The sequence below is a fragment of the Parasteatoda tepidariorum genome, chromosome 12 (assembly GCF_982258835.1).
Source record: "Parasteatoda tepidariorum strain Cologne lab strain chromosome 12, Ptep-v5.0, whole genome shotgun sequence".
Taxonomy (NCBI): domain Eukaryota; kingdom Metazoa; phylum Arthropoda; class Arachnida; order Araneae; family Theridiidae; genus Parasteatoda; species Parasteatoda tepidariorum.
Window position 1 is genome coordinate 54,356,318 of NC_141766.1, and position 21,312 is coordinate 54,377,629.

At 27.0% G+C, this 21,312-nt stretch overlaps 1 protein-coding gene across 1 annotated transcript in view; it reads right to left on the bottom strand.

Annotated features, from left to right (window-relative positions):
• Nucleotides 1-364: 364 nt before the first annotated feature.
• The window catches only part of LOC107444942 (WD repeat-containing protein 20), a 33,856-nt gene continuing 12,908 nt past the window's right edge, over nucleotides 365-21,312 (bottom strand). Inside the window, exon 4 of the mRNA XM_016059573.5 lies at nucleotides 365-18,616. Within this exon, the coding sequence (XP_015915059.1) occupies nucleotides 18,554-18,616 (63 nt within the window). The 3' untranslated portion in view covers nucleotides 365-18,553. The remainder of the gene's footprint in view (nucleotides 18,617-21,312) is intronic.

Genomic DNA, 21,312 nt, shown 5'->3' on the forward strand with positions numbered 1-21,312 from the left:
ACTCCACGCACAGCTTGCACTGCCGCAGTTTCTGTTTAAGTCGTCTGAACATTTATTCGTAACTTAGTAATTCGTATTGTTTTTTATTTTTATTTAATAACGGTCGAAAAAACGTTGAATTGTAAGGGGTACAAATTTTTGTATCTCTTTAAAGAATATAATTTTACAATGCAAAAGAAAAATTTGGGCAAAATTAGTCGAATAGTTCTTGATTAAAACGAATTTTAAATATCCGACTTTTTTTTCCCGCGTGGCCGCTAGCGAAACTTTCACTAATTTCGACCCTTTTTTTAGCATGACAAACTTGCCATCATATTTATGATGATGAGATGAAGTGACCATTTCAAAACAAGAATGAAAAGCGTAAAGAAAAAACTCAATTTATTCGATAAAAATTTGTAACATTCATTTACAAAGGAAGGTTTACATCACTTTAAATAACTATTTTCAACAGTATGTAATATATTATCTGTATGCCTTCTTTTATAATACACAAGTTATACAGCTTATACACTGAGAAACTTGAGGCACATCAGACACTACAACCTGATAAGTTTAACTGTAAATATGTACAATATCTTTTTACAAGGAAACCAACAATTCTGAAAATTATTCTGTACATTTTTTTTTTTTTTTTGCATACTGCACAGATAACCAAAATGTTATAGAAGTTACTATTGCATATTTACTTGCAACTGTTGCATATTTATTTGTAAACAATAAATTGATTAGGCAACATTATTTAAGTTTTGATCCATTAAAATTATTGTTTTAAATGCTTATTTAAGGCTGATTTCATAACAGAAGTAAAGAAATGGTTAATTGCTTTATTTGTTCAAAAGAAAAGTGCATCAACCTATTGCCAAACCCTTATTATTTTATGCTTCCTAAACTAGGAAGTTCAGACTAGATAATTGCAGAAGCGCATTCATTACAAATAAATAAGTTCTTGAACTTCAAAATAACATTTTCAGGAGGAAAAAAAGGAACATTTAACAATCAAATTATGAACTGCATTAAAATAAGTAACGTTTTACATTTTTGAGCATGTAAAACAATAACTGTTGAGCAATATACAGTCCCAAATATTATTCACTTTTCAGCTATAACATTTTTAGCTTCACACATACAAGTACAAGTTGGAAGACAGATGGTATCTACAAACACACACAAAACAAAATATTATCATGGCTTTTAATCTATTATGTATTTACTCATATTTTGAAAAATGTGAAACATTTGCAACGAACTCTAAAATAACACTAGTCATCAAAGTGATAAATGATTTTTTTAACATGTTTCCATTTGAAAGTATTTAATTCAGATAGAGATAATGTTGTATTACCTTGCCCTTGGAGCATTAGTCCTGGCTTTTCTAACCTTTAAGGGGCCTTTCATACAATATAAAACCGGTTTTTCTAATAAATGCAAAGCACTTATTGGAAAACCCGACTGACACTATAACTTGACATAGTCATCAAACAGCCAAAAAAGTTTTCTAAATTTCATTCATTAAATTCAGGTAGAATGTATGCAATACCTTGCCTTCAGAGCGTTTGTTAATCCTCGCTTTTCCTGAAACTTTAAGCTGGTGTCTTTCCTGCAACGTAAAATCAGTTTTCCAATAAGGACATAAGCATGAACATTTTGCTCACATAGAAGACCACAGTAATGAGATTAAATTATTTAAAAGTAGACTTTGCAAAAATTTCTGGATTATTTTTTTTAGAAGCATGAGAATGAACTAGTGACATATGTTGTTCTAAGGATAGTTGAAAATTGCTTTTTTTATTTCATAGTTAACATTTAAAACTTAATTTTCAATTCATCTACATTGCATTATAAAATAAACTGTAATTAAATTTCTTTAAATTATCGCCATACTCTTTCTGTCAGCTACATGGATACACTGTTCCACTTGCTAGAATTCAGTAAGAATGTACATTCATAGAATGGATTAGTTACTTCCCTATGTCCAACATGATATTTTAAAATGAAAATTGTAAAAATTTGGAAAAACAGAACTGTGTTATTGATAAGATATAAATAAAAACTTTTGTTTTAATAGAAAAAAATACATCCATTTAATATTAGTTTCAGTCGGTGAATAAATAAGCATAATAACAAACTCCAAATAAGTCAATGTGTTTTCAACCTTTTTAACACTATTTCAGAATAAATGGAAAAATTCTTGCCACTAGGTTAATAAAATTCAAAAATAAAATCCTTTAATTTAAAGTTGTGTCAAATCAGTTGTTTACAAAATGAAAGCTAAAAGAAATTACCAGATGTCCCTGTAATACCGAGTAAAATTTAAATTCTAAACAAAAGTTGTTTTTTTCCTCCTCTCTTTCAACACCAAAATTTTTATTGAATCCTCAAAAAACATACTAATTTTGTGTATCATCACAACTGGTTTAGTTGACACATTTTATGATGAAATTTTTAACTGTGGTTTGACAATTAGATGGTTTTGCATTTTGCATCATAGGAAAATTAAGTGTTACTGACCCCTTTAAAATCAAAACAAACAAGGTTAACTCTTTCAGCAGATATATAGGCTCAGAGAGCAAGTCTATTTTTCATGTTCTGAAAACATGTTCAAAAATGAACTTGTTTCATTTTAGACTGAAAATCATTAACAAAAGGTTACATCATTCACATTGAGTTAAGTGTCTTTTTGGATTTTTTAAAATTTTTCTTTGTTATTTCTGATGTTTAGAGTTATTATAGAGTTAGTGATTATACAAAATAAATGTTTGTAAACCCTAACACAACTACTGTTATCTATTAGAATGGCTAAATAAAGTTAACACTTAACTTTATTAAAGAAAACATTGATAACTCTTAATAATAATAATACAAAAAATTTTAAAAAAATTTTACTCAAATTTATAAACATTAAGGTAATCATCAAATCATAATTATCACTGATTATTAAAATATTGTAACTGTAAAGTGATAACAAGATTAAATATCTTATTAGAGTTTAAAGAACAATAAGAAAATAATCATAAATTAAACATATATATTTAAAAATACACATCAACATAATTTTTTTGAATTTATAAAAGAAAAAGCTTGTTTCATGCTTCATATTTAGGCAAGAGTAATAAGAAATATTTTCACAGTTGACCTTTCAAAATTTATTAAATGATTTCAAAAAGTCTTTCTTTCATTATAAAGAAACAGTTTTAAAAAATATTTAACAAAACAGATAAATGACAACATATCCAATACTGTGTTCTCTTACTAGCTCATTACTTATTGTCAATCTTATTCAAAATGTAAAACATTTTTTCTTTAAATTAAAAATCAATTTATGAAGAAAAAAAGGTTGTATTACAAAAAATTGTAATTGCTACACCACTTTCAAATCAGGATATTTATTTGCTTACCACAGATGCTGAAAATTGAAAATGCAGTACAATAATTACGATATTTTATTTTTCTTAAAGAATGAATAAAATTATGAGTTATAAATAATTTTCTTTATAAGTATTAATGAAATTTAATAAAAAATTATAATTCATACCTTCACTATATCAAGCATTGGCAAGTACACAAAGTTTGGGATGTGTATTTTTAAATTACTTAAAAAAAATTAAAAAAACATAAAAGCATAGATAATTTTGAATTAATATCTTCATGAATTGATTAAGATCATTTGTGATTTGTTAATAATTTTTATGAAAATTAAAGGAAATTTCATGAAACAAGAGATGTATTAATTTTTCTTCAGCGTAAGAAATGTTACATTAGTCTGAAATAGTAAATAATATCATACTGAATCAGGAAGTTGTTCTAAATGTTTAACTTAATCCATTGCTTTACGTGAAACTTATAAATTTCATAACAAATATTAAAATAAATTCTCAGGTAAATGCATAATATTGATATCTACATGATAAATTTTCATTTGATTTAAAATATTCCTATTTAATAGGAAATTAAAAAGCTTAAAAGTAGTTAGCTTCATATTTAATGGCACATTTTAACATATAAACTGCAATATAACATATTAGTATAACATAATAAAAATCATAGCGGCAAAACATATGAAGTTTTAATTTGATGAATTATTCTTCATATACATAAGCAACAGCAATAGATAACTATTTTTTAATTAAGTTATTTTGTTTCAAGAGCCGATCATGAATGCACCTTCATAGGAATAGGCAGATAAAAAGGGTTTTCTGTCATAAAAATCATTAAGGTGTTACGTGACTATGTTCTTATCAAGAAAGGAAAGGGAATTTACACACCTATATTTCTACTCTAGGAGTTAACTCCACAAGGAAATAAAAATATTCCATCACACACCCACAAACAGAACTTGTTACATATTAGAACCAGTTAAACATCTTCCATGGTTGTTACGTAAGAGGAAAATTAAATAAATAATCCCAAGAAACTGAAGAGGTAAGATATTATTCGATTAAAAACTAAATTCACCTCAAAAATATATAAATTGAAAATCACAATCAACATGTTTCAAGCATTTAAAAACAAACGCCCATTTTAAAGCCCTGCCAGGCATGAATGAGAATAAACAAAAATGATTTGAAATACTATCATTCAGCAATTTTATATTTCAAATCATGTTTGTTTCTTCTCATTCACGTCTGGCAAGTCTAGAAAATGGGAGCCTGTTTTTGAGTGCTTGAAACATGTCAACTGTAATTTCCAATTTGTATATTTTTGAAGCAAATGAGAAAAATATCTAAGTTAAAAACCAAACATATTAGATGTGCGAAACATTGTCTGTTCGTTTCTCATCACATGTTCGGATCTTAGTGTATAACAGCCTCCCAAGATTTGGATTATCATGTAGTTGCTACCCTTAACTTACAAAAATATCTCCCAATAGAAGGTTTTAAAGTGTTAAACCGCATAATCAAATTGGCTTATTCTGGCCATCAAATGGACAAGAGAATCAAAGAAAAGGAGGCCATTGACACCTTCAAGTAAACAAACAGTACCATATTTAACAGATGTGTTGTCCCATGCATAGTTGCAACAAGTCTAATAGATAGAATTCCCAGATTTAATTCTTCTAAGTTCAAACGAAAAATTAATGTGTGGTTGAAAAAAATTTTATAACATTTAAAAGAAATTATTGTATTATAATATTATTATCTTAATAGCAGAACAATTATCTGATAAGGTGGGTGTAAAAGCTTTCAAAATTAACTATTGTTTTACTCACTTAAAAATAAAAATTATAGAAAGAATTTGTTTATATAAACTCATTTAATTTCTTGTTCTGGAATTGAATGAAGCTATAGATACTGTCTTATCGGTTGTTGAAAATTTAAGAGTTTTAAAAAACCAAAAATATGAGATTAAAAAAAAGCATTTATTCTTCATAACCAGTTAAGTCTATAGCATCAATGCAGAAACACTCTAAGTGCTTTTTCATTCCAATGTTCAAGAAACCTAATTTCTTCAGAGCTAAAATTGTAGAAAAAAAGCATTATTTGACTGAGAAATTATTAGCATGATGGGGGAAAAACTAAGTTTGTTTTACATACCTAACAAGATGCTAGATCAATCAATAAGAATATGTTAGCACTATGTACTATCTCAACATACTTTTTGCTAATACAATTACTACAATTATCAAGTTTAATGCAGGATTGTTATGATGCATGTTACTTTAAAATATTCTACTGTATAAATTCTAGCTTTCAACAGCATTAAATTATGTTTTTAAAATGATCAGGCAATATTAAAGTAAGTGTTAAAAACAGGACCCATTGGTTCAACTTAAATTCAATAAAATTTGTTGCAACATACGAAATAAACATAAGTAATTCAAGTATCATGCAAGATACTCATCTAAGAAATCGTTATCTCTTCTATGCTATATCTTACATAATTCTCAGAATCAAACAATTAAAAAACCAAATTTTCCAGAATTTTGCTCTTTCAGACAATAAAAATAAGACATTCTAAAAATAAGAATGATTTCTTGATTTCACGAACTTATAAAGATATTAAGTCAATTTTTTTATGCAAGCATAACATTTTCACACCTTTAACCACATATATGTTGAATGATTGGATTACATAACTGAATTCATCTTAGTAAAAGTTGTAAAACCACAATTTGATCATTTAAATCAGATACGAATTTAACATTTTCTTAATTAAAAGAACTAAAATTATATTGTTATTAAATTTTTGTCATTGAAAAAAGGGTACTTAATAATTTTCCAACAAATTGGCTTCCATCTTATAAATCAATCTGATGAGTAAGCCTAAATTGTTGAGTACTATAGGCATGGACTAAAATTATGGCATAATTTCGATAAACAGAAGGACATTAGCAAAATTATAGTTTTCCACGTTTCCCTAAAAAATCCGGATTAAATTAAAAGTAGTCAAGAAAATAATCCTAATTTCCAATGAGCATACTTAAACAAATTTTTCATGTTATCCATATTCTCAGCATCCTAAAATACAATTACAAGAAAATTACCCAAATTGATCAACAAATTCTTTCAATCAGAAATGCCTAGCTTGTTTGAAACTTGATTACTCTTAATAAAATCAATGAATGATTCTTATGCATATTGAAATAGGCATATCTGAAATATTTAATGAATTTTTGTAATACATTTGATTAAATATATGCTGCACTTAATTATAATGAAAGAGCTATTAGTTAATTACAAATAAAGAACACATTTTAATTGAAATCTATTAAAATGTTTTTATTGAATTATTAAACAAACATTGATGCTTAATAAATTTTTCTTCTGTAATTAAGCTTAACGAGACAGAAAATGAAAAACAAAAGCAAAGTTTGTGAAATAGTCGGGTTTGTTCATACTTAAATTTTGTTATTGAAGGAAAGAAATTTAAATTTTAAATGAAGCCCTCAAAATAATTTTGATAAAAAGATGCATTTCATTGTTTCATAACCAGCAAAAAATAACTTATACACAACATTGTTATAAAAAATATTATTTAATTATGTAAGTCACTGATAAAAAAGAACTGATATACATTTCTCAAACCATAAATTTTAATTTTGATCTTACAAAGAAGACTAGAAAACTCCACACTTCAACCTTTCAGTAAGATATTTTAAAAGAATATATTGAATTCTTTGACAAGATGTCTTATAACTACTCTTGATAATTCAATTTCCAATATATCTTATATTTGTCATAAACATTCAAGCAGTTAACAAAATAAATATCCCTTTACATTTTAGTTATTAGTACGTAAACACAAATCAAACGTATCACAAACTGTGGCAAGGAGAACATTCTAAAAGAAGCCCGCCCCCACCCAAGTGGATATTATACACTAATATTTAAACACCTTCAGTACATATGTTTAAAAGTTAAAATACAAATTTTGATGAACAAAATATTCACAAAATTATTGGCTATAATTTTAAATATTTAAAAATTATATTTTCATAAACCTTACGCATAATAAATCAGTTCTAACTGAATATGTCATACAGTAAACCATTATTTTTCTGACAGATAAATTAAAGGATATTTTAAGATTAAACAAATTTGTACATTAGTTCAAATATTTAGACAAATATTATATTCTGAGTTTCAGGGTCAGACCCTTGTTGCATAATAGGTTATTGGCATTCAATACTGAATTCCACCTTAAAATCAATAACTAGTTCACATGATTAAGAAATTATTGACTCTTGTAAATAGTACCAACCACTGCCACCTAACCTTTGGACAAAATTAGTCGTCACCTAATTTTGACAAAATTTGTTCGAAAATCACTGAATTTATTGAAAGTGTTTTAATTTTTATTTAATAAAATATAAAAATTATTTTTAAAATAGGTGATTTCCGGAATAGACGTGTTCTAACTAAACTACGATTTAAGGAGATGTCGAGAGTTAATGCTTGAAATCCTGAGATATCATCTAAAATTGAAAGTATAAAATTGGAGAGTTTGCCAACTGAATATCCAAAAGCAAGGCTCTCTTCCCAGTAAAAAGTTGAACTGCTATCCATCTAATTCTTGATGCCTGAAAGTCAAATGGCAGGGAAAATATGGCTGTGAAAGCAGAGAAAGAAATTCTCAAATCAGTCCCTGCCAGATTTATTAGGGGGTAGAATGGAGAAATTTTGATAATTTTTTTTTATTTCTGTTTTATTTATGCATTTTTTATTTATGAAAACGAAATCAGCAAAATTAGATAAAATGAATTATCTAATTTTTTGCTTTGATTATTTACAAGGGGGAAATATCACTAAATAGAAGGTGGTGAGGAAATTGTAAGAAAAATATATTGCTATGCTTTACTATATAAATAAAGCAAAGAGTCGTGAAAATACAAATATCCACTTAAAACACTAAAAGGGCTTTTCTTATTCAATACTACAGTAGGAATATAGTTAAGCTGCATTGAATCATTTTTAGCAATATAAAAAACAGTGAAATTAAAACACCCCCAGCATTCCGGATATATATAACTGATTTTCTACTGATAACAACTGACATCAACTGATAACAACTTGCAAATTAGAAACACTAAAAAGGACTTAATACAGAAGCATGATTAATGTAAGAAGCAAGGTTCATACAGAGATCAGAAGAAGAAATTCAAGGAGTCCAAAATTTTAAGGACTCGTCAAAAATTTAAAAACTTTGTGCTAAAAGATAACTATACAGTTTTTTTTTATAAAAAAAATTAAAAAGCAGTTATTACAAGGAACTCGCAAAAATGTGTAGTTTGCATAGTTTTTCTAGCCCTTTTGAAATAAATTTTGACTTTGTTAAACTTTATCAAGAAAAATAAATAAAGTTATCACTTTTACACATAAATACATTTTCCAGTTTTAAATATTTTAATAAATCTTGTTAAAGAACAGATGTTAAAGATTAACATAAAAACCTACCAATCTTATATTTTTAAATTTGAATTACATAAAAAAAATCTAAGGCATTTTATACAAACAAAAAAAAAAATCACAGTAAATTATTAATTAAGTGTGCTTGTAACATGTAAAATTAAAATTTTTTGCTGTTATTTTTTTCTTCTAACTCTTGCAATTCAATTTTTTTCTTTTGAAGTTTTTCTTAAACTATTAGATTTTGACAGCTAAGTCATATAATTTAGCTTCCCTGTTTGGACAGCAAATTCATCAGCGGACTTAGTAAGTTTATCTATGCAACACAATAATCTAAGGAGTTCTTAAGGAATAATTTAGAAATCTAAGTAGTTCGAAGTACTCCTTGGAGACTTTTTTTTATTTCCAAGGAGTATAAGGTGTCGGTACGCACCCTGAAGAAGTTGTGAGCATTGTCTGAAAACTCTTTTGTATTTATTTAAAAAAAGTTTGTGAAATGCTTCAAAAAAATTAACCATATTCCAACATGATTTTTTGTTATTACTTTGCTAAGCTGAGAGCTACTCTAGAAGATCGACAAAAGTGATAGTTTTGGGCATAACTTGTATATCTGAGACATTGGTCATAAAGCATTAGTAATAAACGACATTAAGTTTTAAATGGAATCGTATTTTATTCTTTAACAGTTTACAAATAAAGATTTATATTTTCTGCTATCTTAAAAAATTAAGATTGAAATTCTGTTTTGAAAAGGTAAAGTCTTTTGTTTGTTAAGAGTCATTAAAACTAATCACAAGTCTATTTTTAATTTTAAAAATAAACAACCCTGAGCAGTCCTATAATTGGATTTCCTAAAATTCTATTACAAAATTGACCTATAAATGTAGCACAAATCACTCTGAAAAAAGCAATTTATAAAATTATCTAAAAGACTTAGGTATTGTAAAAGATATACCACACCATTAAACCAAATTATATTACAAACAAACATTACCACATATGAAAGATACAAGAAAAAACACTCTTTCCAGAGGTAAGTTTTAGAAAAATGTAATTATTAGATATATTTAAAATCCAATTCAGAATTATTACAATTTCTAGGTTATTATTTTTGTTTTTGAATAAATAAATTCACATGAAATAATGCCTCAAGCTCTGCTTATGAATGCCTATGATGGTTAGATAGATTCCATAAAAAATAGGACTGAAGTTGAGTTTTACCTAGAATCTTTTATAAGAGAGATTTCAAACATACAGCACACTGAAAGACTACAACTCATAAATTTAATTAACCTATTACTGCTAATGCAATTTTTCAGTAATATTCCGTGAATTAAATATCAATATTTTATATGACAAGATATCAACTAAAATATAACTGAAACAACCCTTCCTAATAACTTGTTTTCATTTGAAAAGTTTAAAAAAATTGCAATAGAAACAGTACAAACTGCGAAATTATCCAAACCTATTATCTTATAATTTTTATAAGAGAGTTCAAGGGGAAAAAAACATTCTTATTCTTGTGTTTAATAATGTTCTGAATGAAAACAAAGTGGAAACACAATAACACTTTTTCTTAAATTTCAAAAATTATGGCTAGAATATGAAAAAAGCAGCATAATTAATTAAATAGTAAGTTCTGCTGTCATAAATACTGGACATAATTTGAAATAAAGACAATATGGTGTGAAACTGTCTAAAAAAAAAAAGAGATCATGCACACTAATAGATTAAAGTAAACAATAAAAATATGATATAATACCCTAGAAAAAGTAGAAGTAAAGCTAAAATATAGATTAAATTCCCATGAAACTCTTTCTACATTTTTTTTACATGTGTAATAGGGTGACGCTCAAGCTTTTATTTATATAACTAAGTTCTTTCTTCTTTTTTTGATTATCAACAGCAAGTTATTGTAAAATGGACACAGAAAAAAGATTTAAAAAACATAACTTTCAAGTAAATAAGCTTTACTATCACCTAATACGTAACTCTTTAGAAACCAGCCCGCCTGATAGGCAAACATTTCTTTAATCATGTTTTTATTAATCTTAATAAGACATATGTAATATATAAATATATTACAACTTAATTTTAAAAGAAATGTGCTTTTCCTTAAAATGCAATTTTAGTTTTAATCCATTTTATTGCTTTATGTGTTATTAATAATTATGCAGTTCACAATTCATACATTCTTGTTTTATGAATTCATCTAATGATCTTACAACACTTGATAATCAGGTACAGGTCAGATCTAATATAGTGCCAAGTTAATTACACTGTATATTATATAAAAATTTTATGTAAAAATAACAGATGGCAATTTGATATTTCTGTTTTTACCAAGACTATATGGATATTATAAACTTAATTTTATAGAAATGAGAGATCTATTTAAAGACACTGATAAATCAAAACATTTTGTGACTAAATAAGAGATAAATTAATGTTAAAGAAATAAAACATTCAGGTTAAGTATTAATAAAAAATTTATTACTTTTCATATTTTTTCAGTCAATATCATTAAAAGAAATATAAAATCTGAGATAGAAAGAAAATTTAAAATTTAACAAACAATTTAAAGTGCAAAAAAAAGTTGATTCTTTTACACAAAAATAAATAAAACCAGCAATTATATTTCATAACACAGTAAGCTAAAATTACAACTAATATTGAAATAAAGAACAAAACAAAAATATTTCTGATATTACTTAAAGTGACATTATTACAAAACAGAACTTAAAAAAAAAAAAACAAAAAAAAACATGATATAATACTTTAAGCATAAGAAATAAAAGTATTCATTGATCTTTTAAAAACAAAATAAAACTAGAAGTAAATAACAAATATTGAAACAATATAGTTCTTTAGAGATTGAGGAATGCCGGAATCACAGTCCTTTACAAGTATATATATGTCAAAAATAACAAGTGTTGCACTTCAAGTGTAAGATACATTTTGCATTTTTTAAAACATCATAACGTAATATACATCAAGAAACTCATAAAATTATTAATTTAAGATTTCTTACGATTACAGGATCCATCAAAAAAATAAATAAATTAAAGCCATTGCTATTAACCTATTATTGCTATTAATGTTACATAGCAGAAATACTAAATAGTGTCCCCTTTTTTTTCAGAAGTGAAGCACATAAAATTTAGTACAGAATTTTTTCATCTATCTCACTTTCATGTGCAATAATGTATAACTTAAAATAGACCTAAATCTATGTGGAACATGAGGAATTTGTGTATTACTACAAACATTAGATTACCGTATTCCCTAACAGATTTCTAGGGTGAAATCTATGTTTTGCTCTCTGCATATCACAGCCTAGAAAATGCAACTGTGCATACAAAATCTGTAGTATACAAACTCTATTAAAAATGTAGTAAAATACCCTTTAATGTGAAAAATTTACTAGATAACGCAAAACATTAACAATACTATTTTATCTATTGGGATTTCAATGCATCCCAAAAAGTAATAAAAGCAATACTGCTATACAAAAATCAACCAGGATACTTCTTTGATTTCATATCCAAATCGATTTATGGAGGAAAAAAAAACTTGCCATTAACAGCTTAAAAGGGAAAATATTATAAAAGCAATATGAAGGGATAAATTTAAATTGGCATATAAAAGCCTTTTGGAAAGAAATAGAATAAAATTCAGCACACATGATAAACAAATAAAATGACTTAAAGAAATGCTTAAAACACAACTAGTTTGATGTAAACTTCTGAAAAATCACATTTTCCTTGTTTCTTTTTTAACTTCTCTATTTTTGACTAGATTTTTTCGACAAAAAGTAGTTTAAGTAGAAGGCATACTCTGACAACAAAATGTTATTTGATTCAAACCTGACAAGCTTTTAGTTTCACAACAATGGTTCAAACAATAACACTCTAGCTATGGCTTTATTTGAAGGGTATTAATTTTACTACAGAAATGAACTTGAAACTTTTTCAAAATAAAAGAATTGGAAATAAAAATTGTAAAAAAAAAAAATTTGTCATTCCTCTTTTTATCAGACCAACATTTTTCAAATTTTATTCAAACCAAAGAAATGGTTGGCAAAATGAACCGAAGATTTAACCTAGCTATGTAAATTGGCTTTACTACACAATGTGGTGCTAAATATGATTACATTGATAATAAATTTTTCAACTTATATGAAAATAGAAGTTTCAAAAAAAAAAAAAGAAAAAAGGAAGAGATGAACAGGGATGCCAACATGCAAAAGTTATTTTATGTAGTTCAGACATGTTTCGCTTATTTTCCTGTAGTTCTGGAGATATTTTTTCTTCAGTTATTATAAATATTGGTTGAAGAAATGTTATAAAGTAAAAATAAACATTTAAATTAATATTTATCAAAATAATTTTCATTCTAACAATCAAATACGTTACACTACATTTAATTGATTTAAGATTAACAATCCTATACGCAGCACATTGTTATAAAATATTACAAATAAAATAATCTTTCAACAAACACACTAATTTAATAAAGATTGTCTGATTTCATCAAAGATTTTGAAAGGCATAATATGGTATTGAAAACCTAAATTTTTGAAATTTGTTTTTTATAGCAACCAAAACATGACCTTAACTGTTAAAACGCAAACACTAAGATATTTTTAATTTATTTTAAACTTATATTATTGAAGAATATTAGAAATGTAACTAAATATTGAAAATTTAACTAAATATTGAAAATATTGAAGAATATTAACTAAACTGAAACTGAAGAATATAAACTGAAGAATATTAACTTAGAATATTGAAAATTTAACTAAAACATTCCAATTTCTGTTTTCTTCAAATTTTTTTTTTCAAAATAATATCAACTCTACAAAAACAATGGCTAAGTAGCACATTGAAATGGTTACAATTTTATAGTGTGTGTAGAAAACCAAGGTTTAGTAGATTAATACCAGGTTGTGCACTGGCCTTCATGCATTGTACTAACAATTTACATTAGAGTAATGTTTCATTATATTTAGATTTGGATTTTAAAAAATCTTAAAAACAAACTGCTTGCAATTTTTGCTCTAAGTGGTTTGGGGAATTTTCCTAGATAGAATATGATGGAAAATTAGAAAGAGCATTTTGCATAATGTGCAAAAAAAATAAATTAACCACAGTAATGGTTACTTTAAGGAACACAAACTTCCAACAATCAACTTTGGTATAACATCAATTCTCAGCTGATCAAGTTCAAGAATTGCTCTTCAAGAAGCTGCATCATTTGAAAATTCTGTAAAGGCTGCAGCTTTTTGCAAGCAACTCTAATTTAGTTTTTTTAAAACTCTTTACACAAAGTGTAAAAAGAAAATGGTTTAAACAAAATTTAAGCCACTAATGATACAACAGAAAGCAAATTAAGTTGCAAATGCTGTCAATGATACTATAAGCATGCATAACAGAAAACTCACCAAGATTTTTTTTTTTTTAAAAAACTGCCATACCTGAAGTGTTAGTAAAATGTTTGACAATAACGTTGGAAATAGCCCTATCATTTCCAAATAAATTGATGAAAGAACAGATTGTCTCAGCGGCAAAAAACTGATCGTTGTGAAACTTTTTTACAGGTAGAAGCTCAAAAGTTTGTTTTGGGGCCAATCTGACTATTACAAATGAAACAGCAAATGGCATAATTTAGGTCAATTTTGAACTTTTTAAAATCTAAAAATGTACTGGGATTCGGTTCAATAAAAATGTTCAATAAAGTACTGGGATTCGGCTCAGCTGGCACATTCGTGATGATGGGCTCTATAAATAGTGTTGGAGCTCAACTGAAAAGCTATTGTCCGATATTGTTGCACATACATTATGCAGCACGTAAGCTAGTACTCACTGTTAGTTAAGCAGCTGTAGGGATTCCAATAACTGTTAAAGGGAAAGACATTTTTAATTTCACAAATGAATATTTGAAATCAACCCAATTTAAATAACACATGTGATGAAGTAACTGTTAAAATTTTTGTACTGTTAGACTTTAAATCTAAACAACTACAACTTAAGTGCAAGTAATGATGCTTTTGATCATTTAATTAATAATTATAATGAAAAGCACCATACATGGTAATATGCACCCAAATGCAGAGCTATTAAAAAAGGAATTCTTTTTTTAAAGGACTTAATTATTTTTTATAAAGGCATAAAGATTATAGACTTTTGTTCAAGAGTGTACAGATGGTGAAAATCACATCCCTTTCCCATACATTCCAACTTTTCCTGTTTAAATTAGATATTCACCACTATATACTATCAGTAGAACAAATATATAAGGCCTGGGAATTGGGCAATGAAGTTCTTTAAGAGCAGGAAAAATTAAAACAAATTCAGACCATTATAATAGTAAGCAATGTGAAGTGTAGGACTTCAAACTTGGCATAAAATCTTTCATACATTCAAAATTCAGGAAATAGTCACTCTGCCAATAACTACTTGCCATACAAAGTGGAAAAAAATCTATCAAGTAAACTTTGCTTGGGAATGAGCATTTGAGAATTCTTTCATGATTGTCTTGTTAAGAACCTCTTTTTAATGCTCCAATAAAGGTGTCAACTGTGACATGAATTTTTTGCAGGTGAAAAAAATTAATGGAACAACAAAATGCATAAAAGCCTACATTAAATTTATTTATTTTGTTTTGTTTTTAAGGGACCTCCTCCTATTGCAATAGAGTAAATGAAGTGGAAATAATGTCATTCTAACACACATTATTAGTTATAATATGTGACAGAAAATGGCGGTAATTTACTAATTTGTTTTTTAAATTTCACTCCCTATTTTGAATTTCACTCCTAAAAATTAATAGAGTGAGATTACTCTCTATTTTTTCTTTCTTTTTTTTTTGGGGGGGGGGGGTAACACTGGTCACTAGTAAGACCCATAGAAGAGAAATGTAAATAAAATACGCACATCACTATGATTTTTGTCTTCAGAATGAAACCACATTACTGAATGGCGAATCAAGAGAGATTTTTTCTATTATCAGTTTTTCCTTGTTATTTCAATGGAAGAAAATTTATGCTGGAATTTTGAAGTTAAAAATCTTAAAATATTATAGTTTATTACTTTATTTGGTTGCACAAAAAAAAATTGTTCAAGGAGAACTTTATACATTTTATAGGAAAGTTAATTTATCTTCTTTCGGGATTACATTTGTTTTATTTACTATATAAATAAAATTTTAGCTAGTGCACCTTTTTCTTATAACATATCAATCCAGATAATTAAATTTTATTCATTCTACAATCCAAATATATGCTTTTTAAACTATCTACTAAGGAACTATAAACAAATAGGAAGACAACATAATCATAAAGTAATGATTATATAGTATTATTAATTACTAATACATAATTTATTAACTATTTTATTGCTAAAATTTAGTAGACGAAGTTTTATTGATTCTTCGTTCACTTATATTGCTTTTTTTTTAAACCCTCCATTGTGTTTTTTTGAAAGAATAAACTCTTCAATATCAACAGCTATTGCATTGAAATAATTTAATTAATAATATACATTTGCTCACAGAAAAGAGGGGTTATGAAAGGTTATTACAAAACCATTTGAATATAAGGCAAAATTTTTTAACATTAAATATAAATTCTTTGATGAAATCATCTGGTCCTTTTAAATTGCAATAATACATAAAAAAAATGAGAAGACAAGCAATGGTATTATAATGGTTAGTCTTATCATTGCAGGTATAAAGTTGAAATAAACTAGAAAGTTTAAAAGAGCTAAGCAGATTTTGTTAAAAGCTTCTTAAGGTGATGCAATCCTTTATTTACTCCTAATTTTAATTTTCGACTCCTTGCCATGTCTAAAATTATTTATTGTAATCATCTTCAAAAATTCCAGAAAAGATATCGATGATTTTACAAGATGCTGCACAATTATAAACTATATGTTAGATTAAAGTTAAAACTTGATTTTTATATACTTGAATATCGATAAATCATTAAAAAAAGTAATATACAGGTATGCTACAAAATAACTTCAGATTTTTTTGAAAATAGCAGATTAATTTTGTAAAAATGTAAACAATTTCATTCAGTTCATACACATTAAAAATTAGAATTCCAAAATAACTTTTAATCAAGCAGCGTCTTGCTGAAAAACAATTTACTTTTCTCTATTGCCTGCATTAGTACAAAACACGAATCTACCAGAAAAGAGATGCCCTTCACCCACTGCCAAAATCGATAGAAAGAGGGAATTCTGATGTTTAGGACTAAGAGAGATGGGGAAATGAAACAGCAAGATTGCCCAATTTGTATTACTGTTCTGTGGGATTTGTATAGTCTTTTAGAATTATTTGAATATCGAAATGATATTTTTTATCAAAGATTTATTTGAAGGTTTTAACTAAGTAAAAAGAAGTACATATAATTTACAATCTAACAGTCTATAGAATCATAAAAAAGATTACTCCAAATTTAAATATTAAACAAATAAATTAGTTTCTTCAAAATAAAAATGAAAATATTTTAAATGGCAAAAAAAAGCTTTAAATTTAAGAGGTTAAAGACAACTAAAAAATTTAAAGGGGTACCAGGTAATAAGAGACCCTTAAAAAATCAAGGTACGGTGCATTCCATTACATTAAAAATCTAGAATCCGCAAAAATTAAAAATATTTAGTAATTGGCATCCCTGCTTTTGCTTTTTACTGAATAACTAAAATTCTACACATATTCTGAAAACCCAGGTTCATTATTTTCCAGTCATGAATTATTTCAAATCATTTACAAAACATGAACTAAAAAATCTTCGAAGATATCTTAGAAAGAAAAAAAATTGAATACAACAAAAGAATAAAAATATTGAAAACTGAAAATACCCCTCAGAAACATAGTTTTTGTAACTTAAAGATTTTTCGAGCTTATACTAATATAGAAAACTTTTAGAAAGAAAAAGTTATAAGATACTCATGATTTATAAATTATATTAATGTAATTTCTTTTTTCAAAAGTTACAATAAAATCAAAAATTAGATTACTATTATTTTTTTAAATATATATTAAACCTTAAAAAAGAAATATTTAATTTAGATTTAGCCATAAAAATTTCATCATAATGCAAATTATTGAGGAAATTCTTGTAATTAAGAAAAAATAAGTGATTAGGTTGATTAAAAAGATTGACAGTAAAGATAACTGTTCTGGAAAAGGAAATGAAATAATGAATATTTTAAACATATAATGTTGGAATTTTAATAATATGGAGAAATCTAACAATGCATATGCCTTCTTCTTTAAAATACAATTTAAATTGAATCAAGCAGAAGTAAAGATATAAAACAATAAATAGTTTAGCTCAAATGTAACGAGTAAAAAATGTATTCAGTAAATGTATGAGTTACAAATGAGTGAATTGCACATGTGCATTAGTCAAAATTTTCTCTTAGTAAAAGAAATAAAACAAGTCTTCCATAAGACATAAAAATAAACTATATATTGAAAGTTTATAACTTTTAACTGTTATAGCTGAAATGCGAAAATCTTTTCAATATCTTAGAAATGCTTTTATTGCCCCAGAATGAGAAGCAAGATTTCATTTTTGATTATGTTTTACATAAGTTTCACTGGGACTAGCAAGATAAGCAGCATGAATAAAACAGCTGCTGTGTAGGAAACATTTAGGTAGTTTGTCAAAATGTTAAATTATACTTTCTCTAGTGTTAAACAACCGTTCCTCCACTTGGATTACTGGAACTTGGGCTAGACACATGTTGAGCAAGTATCTAAAAAATGAAATTACATCATTATTATTTGCTTAATATTGATTTCAAGAAATAGTTTGCATTTACAGTAAATGCTTATAGATTAAGATATTATTTAATTATTAGTAAAAATATAAAAAAAGGAGAAAATTTGTCTACCTTGCTATAATACAGAAAAATATTCCGTTGTGTGTGAATTGCTTTGTGTTGCCCATTCCTAAATTATACCATGCTAAAAAGTATTTATGGAGTACACAAAACCAATATGATTGAATGGCAAGCGATAAATAGAATCATTTTACTAATTTTCATACTCAGGTATCTGTAGGTTTTGGTCTGATGCTGTGCATGGAGATCTGCAAAGCAAGACCATTTTAATAAGTGGCAGACTAAGTGCAGATAGGCAACTCATTAAAATTGATCAGCTAGTTTGACACACCATTTTAATCCGATACATTATTAACCTTCCGTTAGACGCACGCACCTCACAGGTGCATCTTTACTGCACTTCCACCTCCTTTGCCGTCAATCGATTTTTCCGGGGGGCGAGCCTAATGTTATCTTCCTATCTTTGAATTACTCAAAGGTCCGTGTACTCCCGACCTTCGAACATGTCGATGGAGAGTTGCAGCGGCTCAAATCACCCCACAGGTGCAACGCGACCATTGACCCAAGTATTATGGATATAATATTTTTATGAATTAAATATCTATATTTTATCTTATTTTTTGCCCTACTCAACATAGCAGGTATAAATGGTCAAGTTATATACGAAAAAAGTGGTTACGAAGTGAAAAACCGTAGAACCTTCTTGCGTCAATTGGCTAAACAACTTGTGATGGATGAAATGATCCGACGCAGGAGCAAGAAAAATTTATCTTCAGTACTTCGCTTTCGATTGGCAAAAGCAAACTTCTCAAGCCTCAGAAAATTCACTGTCAGAAAATGAAGCCAAGAAAAGAAAATTGTGCGTGCCATGTCAAAAAAATAAACAAACAAAAATAATTATACTTATGCTACTTGCGGAAAACACTTATGTTTGAGTAATGTAACAACAATTTGTAAAGACCTCTTGCAAAAATTCTTGTTCACATGAAGGTAGTTCTGCATCAGACAGCCTCTAAGATAATATTTTTATACTAACATGTGATATTGAAATAAGTTGTTCCGATATATAAGACTCTCAATGTTTTTTTACAATTTTACTTTTCTTTGTTTTTCTTTATGTTGTGCAATTATTTGTGATAGTTTTTTCATATATTTTAGTAATTAAATAAGTTTTTTCATACTTAATCTATCTAAAGAATCTTAAATAGGTAACAATTAACTATTTAAACTAGAATAAATTTCACTTGACTTTAAAAAATTCAAAAACACCTTATAGGTGCAACGCGACTAACCATGTCGGAAACAAGTGCGCGTCTAACGGAAGGTTAAAGATGCCGATCAGTTTTTTTTTTAATATTAATTTAACACTTTCAAAATTAAAATAAATTGGAAAGAGGCTGGCTACTTTTTTAATTGAATTATTAATTTCATTAGCAATGACTTTACAACCGGAGTCCATGCACATTGTCAAACTGAAAAAGATTGTGTACCGTGGTGAAAACCCTTAAATAAACCAGTGTTCTCCATAAGTGTCTCCATAAGCGGTCTGCTTTGCCTTCTCTTTAATACTCATAAGTGCCCTCATTGTCCTTTTGGTAAAAGTAGGTCACCACTCTTAAAAACAATTGCCTTTTTATTCGTATTCCATTTTTACAAAAATAATTTACTGTTTAAATAACAATTACACACAGGAAAAATTATGTGTGTAAATAGGTTTGATTCAGCTAATAAGTTTAATTAATACTATTACAAATATTTACTTTGTTAGGATTATTCTCAAATCATTAAATGTTTATAAGTATCTCTTTTTTTAGGGGAAGGATATTAATAGTTGTTGTAGCTGTAGTTCGTTTCAACGCACAAGAGCTGCACAATGGGCTATTGGCGACGGTCTAGGAAACATCCCTGAGGATGATCCGAAGACATGCCATCACAATTTTGATCCTCTGCAGAGGGGATGGCACCCCGGCTTCGGTAGCCCAACGACCTGCACGTGAAGTCAGGCACTTTACAGTAGCACAGTTTAACGAGGACCAATACTGGAGGATATTAATAAATTTTTCAATTATTTTTATTCTTAAAATTATTTTATAAATAAATACCTTTTTAAAAAAAAATGCAACTTTAAATGTTTATTTGCTCATAATTTTCAGCCTAAATTATATAAAATGCTTTCAAGTTGTTTATCAATTTTAAATTTATTTTTAGTTTACTTGTTTGTTTGTTTTTTAAAAATTATGCCCTGAGATTGTCTATTAGCATGTTTTTAATTATTTTTATAAACTACAAAATTTTCTCTTATTCTCATAATGAGAGAGAACTATTTTTGGAAAGATACACACAAAATAACATAAGAGGATCATTTAAAAATTGTTGAGGATCAAAGTCAGTTATCAAATATTACATTTTTTCATAAATTTTTAGTGTTAAATGAGAGCCATTTCAAAACACAAAATGCCCTTTTCTGAGAGGTAGCGCCCTGCTCTTCGATTCCAAGGGAGAACTCAGAATAAACAAGCATTCAATTATTCCAAAGAATTACAATTAAGTTATTTATAAAGGTATTACTTTAAAAACAATTGATTATTTGAAGAAAACAAAATTAACCC